Source organism: Aphis gossypii, chromosome 1, assembly GCF_020184175.1.
Source record: "Aphis gossypii isolate Hap1 chromosome 1, ASM2018417v2, whole genome shotgun sequence".
NCBI classification, from domain to species: domain Eukaryota; kingdom Metazoa; phylum Arthropoda; class Insecta; order Hemiptera; family Aphididae; genus Aphis; species Aphis gossypii.
The window spans coordinates 55,108,196-55,117,962 of NC_065530.1; the positions used below are offsets into that span (position 1 = coordinate 55,108,196).

Here is a 9,767-nt window from a genome sequence, read left to right on the forward strand (position 1 = left end):
TTATTTTATTTTTTACACGTTTATATTTTAAAAAATTATATAAAATAATATATAATGTAAATAGTACAATATTAAGATTAAAACGTTCTAATTTTGTCATATTAAATAATATAATATAAATAGGTATTTAATTATTTTAATGATTAATAATAAAACCAAGCGCATCTCTGTGGAGTGAGGTGCAGAACCCATAAGCCGTGTGGTGTTCTATTTTTGTTTTACAAAATATCCTTAATTCGAATGTACACACTACACATAATTTAAAAACGTTTTTAATATTACAATTTGTTTTTGATATGTCTTGCATTGATTAATGATTACATTATTTATTATTCTACAATCTATATTCTACATCAGTACCAGTAATATAATATTGAACATCGTGTTATCGCGTGATACATTTTTTTCAACTCTGATTTCTGTGTACAAATATGCAATAGTATTTATTTTATTTTGTAGAAGTGTTGAAACTTAAGATTTAGAAATGATATTCTTGTCTCAGCTGTCAGTTGAAATAAAAAAAAAACAATAAATATAAGGAAAGTCTACCAGCTGAAAATATAATAATACCACTGAAATGAAAGTATTAATATATAGAGTATAGACTAAACTATGAATTATTTTGTAGCTTCCAACAAAAGAGTTTTGAACTTCATTAAATAACTTATCAATTATTATTATTATTTATATGATGTGAAAGAAATACATTTTACTTTTAAATTGTACTGAGTAAAATTTTTCTACTTTCCCCATGGATTTTACCTGTAGATGCCCTTGAATACATCTAATTTACTCTACTCAGCATTATTTACCATATGCGAAGATTCAATATTTCTCTCAAATGTCGACACGTAGGTCTATCCGCAGCTACAATGTTTTATCTTGAGTCTTACAACATAAAACGTATTTTAAACATAATACCTATTGTTGTTATTGTAAGTACTACAGACATTTCAAAATCCATCAAAATAATGTATTATTATTGGTTGTTCATTCGTAACAAATTATTACCTACAGGTTAATATAATATAATGTTTTTAATACTATATATTTTATAACTAGTTGTTAATTACAATCTATCTTTGTGTACATGTATAAAAAAATGTTTATTTGTATTTTCTTTGTTCTTTATAAAATATAAATTCAACAACACTATACTGGTCCGCTTTCAATAAAAGTTATATCAGTAGGTTTGTAGATTTTTTTGAAGATCGAGGATGGTTTGAAGCTTTTTTTTCAACCCATCTAGGTTGAACTATCTCATGCAGTCACGCATACATTTTGCTTTGGCTTACAAAATAGCATATTTAAATGGCTGCCATTGATTGCAGATAATAAAATAGGAAGTTATTATATTGTATTGTATTTTGATAATGGAAAATCAATAAGAGGTCAATAATGCAATTTTTCAGGTGCAATTGAACGATTCACAGCAATTATACATCAAACAATAACAAAAAATACTGGGAACCAAAAGTTAATGCTATTTCAGTTAATTTTTTTTTTTTTATCAAATTTAAATTCATAAGAAAAATAATGTTAATAACAGCAGGCAAATGAGTACCGGCGTACCGCTCTGTTGTATACATATACTCATATATATTGTATATATATATATATATATATTATATATACCAAAAAGGTTTACAGAATAAGTTACCTAGTTATTTTTTTCAGAGTGAAGTAGAGTAATACAGCTAATGATTTATAAAAAAAAATTACATTTAAGTTACAACATAATATTTTTTATTCAAAACTTATTAATTTAAAGCAAAATAATTATAAAATAAATTATAAATTATATTATTAGTATAATAATCAAATATTACATAACGAATAAAATAAAGTTAGATGCATAAATATTACATGTTATATGCATGAATAGTATAGAAATACAATATGAATCTCGATATACAATACAAATTTATAATAATTTTAATAGCAACAAAAACATTAACAACAACAACAACAACAACGTAATAATAATAATAATGAACCATTAAGTCATTAAGTAATACCCTTATCATACCACCAGTTTATATAATAAGTATAATATTTTGGTTGATAAATGGATGCATATAATATATGTAGTTTGATACCACATTTTTTAACGTATATTATAAGTAGGTAAGTTGTATATAATAATATGTACGTTAATATGCTTTCGTTTTAATCGAATCCTAGTTCTGCGTCAACCATTGCTTCTTCAGAAGACTTGATTACCATATATCTTGGTAACCAAGTTCTTAATGTTGGATCATAAACCGGCACTGTTTCCTCGCTATACGCTCCTTCAGGTCCAAACGGATCTACGTCAGGCAAGTCGTGTCTTGAAACCTGTTTGCTACTAGGATCGTCCGCATAATCGTAATCCTCCACACTTTGAGCCTCTGACAGATCATCATCTTCAGTGGACTCTGCGTGATTCTCAGTCACCGGTTTTCTGCGAAGTCTGTAATTTCTGTTCTTATACCGCGGCTGAATATGCGAGTACTCTGCTGTAGGCTCGTAACTGGAACCAAACAATGGAGCATAGACGTGCGTCAACGACGACGAAGCTGGCTGCTGTTGTTTACTATTCTCATTCGACTTGTCCGCATTTGTAATAGATTTTAACAACTCTGGGCTGGTGTTGAATTTTTTTGTTTCGTGATAGGACTGTTTCCTATCTTTTGGAGCGCTATCTGTAATATACATGCATTCCTCCGTCTCCGAACCCTTATCGTCCTTACACTTGTAACACGTCATCTTATCTTTAAGCGATTTCTTACAGTTCGAACGATCTTTATTACGGAAATCACCCAACATCTTGTTCACTGGACTTTCTTCCCCTGAGTCGAAATCAATCGATAAATCTTTATCACCGAGCAACAAAGATTTAGTTTTTTTAAAACCGATTTGCCCGTTATCTAAAAATCCAAAGTCTCCATCTTTTGACGAAAACTTAGTAGCAATGCTACTCTTCCGCTTTGAGCCAAGTTCCGGGAATAGCTTCTTGAAGTAATCATCGTATGTTCGGTCACTGTCTAATTGTCTTTTATACCTTGGTTTACCATATACATTATGTGTGGAATACTCATAAGCGTTCTTTTTTGGATCTTCTTCATATTCGCATTGTTCATACTGTCTATTTGTCAGATTATCTTGGCATACATTACATACGTTTCCCCTTTTCATTACTTTACGACAAGTAGAAGATTTTATCGGTAATGGAGGCAATCTATATTCTTCACTTTCGTTTTCAGCCGTTTCGTAATTCTCTGGATCTTCACTGTCGTAATCGGCTACGGCATCTGCATTTTGAACATACTCAGGATCTTCTTCGGACTCTTGAGCATTGACATTGTCGTATTCATAGTCCTCTACTTCTTCACCACTTTCAGGTCGCTTTCGTTTTCTTCCTTGTAAAACCCTGCGTTTGAATCTGTTTAGTTTAAATTGATTTACTTCTTCTGGTTCTTTAAAATATTCATCAGATATGGGGTCTGACTTATATGAACATTTTTCATATGAACCACCTGAAGCTAAATCTTTGCACACCATACACGACATTTTTCTTCCTATAATGTCATGATCCTCAATATCATTTGGTGTCATAGATTTTTTCATTTTCTGACACACTTGTCGCTTTTTGGTAGGAAATCGTCTAGACTGTAATGGCCTAGGTTCGTCAACATCTTCTGCATCTTCATCCAGAATTGTTGCTGGTTTATTATTGCGGATATTATTATATGGTAGTCGTCTTTTTTCTCCATTTAACCTTAAAGGTCTTTTGTTATTTCCACGTAACTTTAATGGTTGTACATCATCATCACCATCATCAAATACCCTTAAAGGTCGTTTATTTTCAACTGATCTTTGCGTATATGCATCATCAGCAAATCGCTGTGGCTGCTTTTTTTTATACACTGATTTTTGTGTATATGGTTTTTGGTAATTATTAGAAGTTATTGGTAATCGATTCGCGCCGTAACCGGGAACTTTTTTTACTAAAGGTCTTGTTCTAAACTGATTATCTAATATATCTGATCCTTGTATTTTATTATGAATAGGTTTCCAACCGCTATGAGGCTCAAAATTATCGTAATCTTGTTCAAAGGATTGATGTTCAGTAAACCGTCCATCGTTACCATCTCCAAGGCCTCCGTTTCCTCCTCCTCCACCTCCTCCATTTCCTCCTCCACCACCTCCACCATTACCACCCCCACTACCCCCTCCTCCACTCCCTCCTCCATTATCACTACCACCACTACCTCCATTACCACCGCCACCGCCACCACCACCACCACCTCCATCGTCACCACCATCATCACCATCTCCACCGTCACCTCCATCATCTTGATGTTCTGGTATACTAAACGGATAATCTGAATAATGTGTAGATGGTACTGATATATAATTTGAAGGCCTTAATGGTTCATAGTTCAGTACAAATTTTGGTTGTATAGGTTGTTTTTGAGGTAAATGGAATTTGTCATAAGCAGACTGATCAAAATTAAAATCTAAGCCGGACATTTGTTCATCAACATCTTCTTGTAATTGAGAAAAATCTGTACTCGTTTTTCTTCCTTGATCTGGAGATAAAAATGATTTAAAATAACCATTTTCAGCAACTTTTGAATCAATAGATGAGCGGATGTTTTCGAATGTCTTTTCAAGTCTATAGTTGTCGTCTGATTTTGATAATATAGTTGGTATAATGGTGTTCAACGTCAGAAAAATTCCTATAGTGGCTGCTTGAAACACCTAGGACAAAGAACTTAAATTGAGTACAGTTCTTCAAATAGTATGCATATTACATATGTAATACAGAATCTCATGACTATACAAATTACCTACTGTTTATATTTATTGTTTAATTTTATGCTATTATTCTGTATTAAATCGACCATTAAAGCATTAAAAGAGGTCAATGAATTACACGCTTCGTCAATTCTATCGTAATAAAATACAAGATTTTTTTCATAATTGTGTAACCTGCATAATACGTCTGTGACTCTATATGTAAATATTAAACTCGCATAAATAATCCACCAACTAAAACAATCATTCATCGGAAAATTTAAAAAATGTATGTTATACAAATTGTTTCTATAATTCGTTAAAAATTCTACTCGAAGATTATTAATTATACGGATATTTGAATGTCATAATATACTCGTACACAAAATAAAACATTATCTTCGTAAAACAGCATATCACAAGTATCGCATTAAATTTAAAATATGTGTTAAATATATTGGTTATTATTTTATTAATTATAAGTTTGTTAAGCGGACCAAAGACATTTCAGAGCTGTTGCAGGATATCTGCCATTATTTATATGTATTCTAGTATCCTACAGCCATAACCCATTTGTTAGTAATATTATTTACCTATATAACTGGTATTATTCTCAACGCAGTGAAATAGTGTTGAAAAATCAACAATAGACCCTATAAGACTATACATTATCATAATTACCTATCCAAATATTTTTTTTTTAATAATAGAAATACGCTTGAAATGACTTCAACAGGGTCCAATAGCATATAAAAACAATTAATGATTTAAATCAATACAATATTACCTGAGATGTGATGTGTGCGACGATCATGGCGTTAGGACACGCTCAACTCGGCAGTGATCTGGACAAACATGTAGTCAAGTGCGCGCACACGTCGTTCGCAAGAATCGCATTAACACCTATCATGGTGAGCGGACGGCGTTTGGGTGTTTTTGCGAATCTCGCGGTGGCGCCTCCCACTCAGCCTGCATTTCGTGCGTTATTCGTTCGCTGTTTCGCATCCAACAGACCACGTCCAATCGGTATACCGTGAAAATCATACCGTTCGCTTTTATCGCCAGATAAATTATAAATGAAATTAACGAAGAGAACGTAATAATAGGTAATGAAAAAAATAAAATAAAATAAACAAAACAAAACAAACAAACCAGTAATAGGCAATAATCACCACAATGCAAAAATGCATTCGGCTATAGTTTACTATAGTTTAGTTTAGTTGCATGATCAAGAATTTTCTCAAAGGAAGTGTAGTACCTATATAACGTGTGACACACTAACATAAGACACTATAATATAGGTATATATAGTCTTGATTAGGTCAGGTTTAATTGTCTAAACGTAATTATATATTGATTTTATAATAACGGCATAATATGCGGTTTTATTTTTTTCTGTCTAATCATAGGACATCGAAAATACATTTTACTATTTTCTTATATCTTATTTACATTACTATTGATATATTACCACTGATTTGTACTTATAAGGTAGGTATATTTTATAACCTTAATCGGACCTTGCACAAGATTACAATGTACTTAATTGATTTTTAAAAATGTATGCTGAAAAGATATTTAATTTAGTCACAAGTGCATTTTTATTAAAATAAAAGTTTGCAGTTTTAAAATAAGTTATGAACATTTTTGTGTTTCAATATTTTATGATCTTCTTCAGACCTAATGTGCTCAAGACAAGACAATGTTATATTGTAAGTACTAAGTATCTGATATCAACTTAAAAATAAAAAAATTATGAGAAACCTAACACATCAACATATAGACATAAATTACATTATTTTCATCTTAGCATTAATTTTAATGATATATTGATATCACCCTAATATATAAACTAACAATAACATAAACTCGGAACTGAACATTGTTAAACCCAAATTTTCTATGATGCACCTATCTTTGTTTGCAAAGCATGGATTGTCTTTTTTAAATTTTAAAATAATACAACGTATAAAACATCTACTAACATTACAAGTATTATATAGATGGAAAAGATTAATTTTGAATAATTTGAATCATAATATAGACTCAGAAATGACAATTAAAAATCATATTATTGAGTCTATTTACCGAAAAACGTATTTTTAGAGAATTTTAAAATTATACTTAGTTACGAGCATATTATATATATACATTTACGAACAATAATTAATTTAAAATGTGCATAATCAATTTAACTACTGATAAAATCATAAGATATAATATGTTTTTATTCAATTTTTTATAATCTATATGAATATAAAAATTAAATTTACATTTATAAGAGTCTTATAGACTTGACAAATATTGAAAAATAATTAGCACCAAATGTTGCGTACATAATTTTTGGGATTATTAAGAGAGTGCGTTCTTTGCTTTATTTTTCAACACCTATAAGTTATTATAATTACAGTTGTAGCTCACACATCTAATTCATTTTTACGAAAATTGAATAATTATTTTTCTTATACAAATAATAATATATTATAATGTGGCCATTAGTTACACAAATACAATTTCTTTTAAATTAATATAGACAAGACAACTCACATATACGTCGCTATTTTTTTTTAAATAAAACCAAATAATATTTAGTTAATTGACAATGTCTTATGTTTGTAGCTTATTTAGACTCAAAAAATTTAAAATTATGTTTCAGAATCTTTGAAAGAGTAGTTTGACCCATGGATGAAAATATTCCAAGAGCAAATCTTGGGTCAAATTAGTTCACAAAGCGAGGTATATTAAAATCGAGAATCGAGATACACCGTTATAACATTGTATGTTCATGTCTGTTCATGTCTGTTCATTATATCCCGGGCGAAGTCGAATTATACAGCTATTTATAATATAAAATTACAGTATAAAGTTTAAATAAATTATATTAAATTAAGTTTCATAATTATGTTTAGTGGGTAAGTAAATTAATATATTTTAATAGCAAATACTCTATCGTATCTATTAGTAATACAAAAGAAGATAATATATACCTAACCTATATCGACTATTGAGGTCATCTATTTTCTTTTGCAGAGTGCGTATAGCAATAAAATCGACGAATAAAGATTTAAATACCAGCAAGTCGCTCTTCTGTAATAATAAATTTCGAGTACATAAGCTATTCATTATGAGTACCTACGTTGCTGTAATGGATGTTTTAAATTTGAATTTAATTGGAAAAACGATTATAAGCGTAGATACTCTGATAGCATATATATCTCAAAGGATACTTTAATGATAGATAGTAATGTGGTAGATTATTGAACTGATTTTTTTTCAAAACAAATAATATATATTATGCAATAGTTATTTTATAACGTTTTGTCATATAATACTCGTATTACTAACTATTCTTATAATATGCAACTATGCAAGTAAATACCGACAAAGGTACCACTAAATGGTGTAATAACTAATAGGTTTGTAATATAAATAGTTATTCAATTAATAATTATTCTAAAAAAAATTAATTTAAAATTGCCTTGTTTAAAAAAAAAAAACAATATTTGTAATACTAAAAAGTTTCAAGTCTCAGAATAATATTTTTTTTAATTACAAAAAAATAATTCAAATAGTTATTTTTTGTTTAAACATCCGGTTTTGTAAAGCTTTAAACTTGATTAATGTATAAATAAATAATTTAAAAAAAAGAAAATAATACATTATCATTGTAAAATCAATGCATTCATTGCTTCGCTCAGAAATTAAAAAAATAAACATTCAAATCGAATGTACAAAATGCGGAAGTATTTTTAACAGTTATAAAAGCAAATACTACATAATAATGTTGAAATTTTCAAATATCTTGACAATTCCAAGAAAAACCAATCCGTTATTGAAATAAAAAAAAAGACTACGAGTCATAGAAACTAAATACCTAACGCAGTGCCTACATAACGTGTAACTATAAGTAAATAGGTAATGCTATATAAGTATATATATATCATGTATGTACTATATCAAGCTAAATGAATAAGTATTATAATAATCGTATTATACATAGAATAATATTATGTTAAGCTAATAACTACTAATAATCAATTACAACTGTATTAGTCTACAAGAATTATTAATGAGAATATTAATTAGACTATCTGACAATTTATTATAAATTATAATAATCACTTAACAGTTGAAAATGGAAACACGCGTGCCTAACAAAATGATTCATCTGAACAAAGGTGGTTTAAATTATCAATAAAATGTAATCGATTGTAGGAATTTATTGTTTCAGTATAGTTTTTCTGTAGTTATTTTTGGATATTATTCATTCTGTAAATTTTTTTTACAAATCAACAACTGAGTACTATTTAAAATAAATAATTATTTTTATTTAAATTTTTAATTTTCTATTAAAAAGTAGAGAAAAATTTAAAAACGTGCATAAAATATTGTATTTTTATTAATTAATGGTTTAATAAAAAAAACATTGTATTACATATGTATTAATTATTAATCTATGCCCTTAAACTAAATAAACATCAAATTTGGTACTGAGCTACTTCGGAGATTAATCTGAAAAAACAAAAATTGTTATTTTATTTTTCTACCATAAAGTTCATCCCTAAACAGGTGTGTTACAAATTACAATTACAGTAACATTGAAATAAAAATTATATAATATTACCAATTCAGTTGAAAATGTTACAATTACGTGTGATGTGTGCAGATCATGTCAGTGTGTCACCAAAGTCTACGGCAGCGTCCAGTCGTGCAGATTTAAGCACAATTTATTTTGGTTCTCGACTGAATCTATAAACAAATTAGTTATTTACTTTTCTGGATACCTGCTTGGCAGCTTAAACAGTTATATAAATAAATTATATATAAATAAACTATTAAATATATATTATAGTCATATCTGTAAATTATAATAACACATTATAATGGGGCTTATGTATTAGGAAATGTAATCATTATAATCCATGTATTATAATTTCATTGTGAAAACCCACCTACTTAAATATAAGTATTTTCTATGCATTTGC

At 28.7% G+C, this 9,767-nt stretch overlaps 1 protein-coding gene across 1 annotated transcript; it reads right to left on the bottom strand.

Moving 5' to 3' along the window:
* Window positions 1-1,842: 1,842 nt before the first annotated feature.
* Window positions 1,843-4,171, bottom strand: LOC114125243 (ribosomal RNA processing protein 36 homolog). The gene has a single exon (XM_027988813.2). It carries the CDS (start codon window positions 3,607-3,609, stop codon window positions 2,170-2,172), a length of 1,440 nt encoding a protein of 479 aa, XP_027844614.1. The 5' UTR covers window positions 3,610-4,171; the 3' UTR covers window positions 1,843-2,169.
* Between the last annotated feature and the right edge of the window lie 5,596 nt (window positions 4,172-9,767).

Excerpts from the sequence above, each read along its gene's own strand:
- LOC114125243 (XM_027988813.2), bottom strand. The coding sequence starts at position 3,609 with ATGAAAAAATCTATGACACCAAATGATATTGAGGATCATGACATTATA.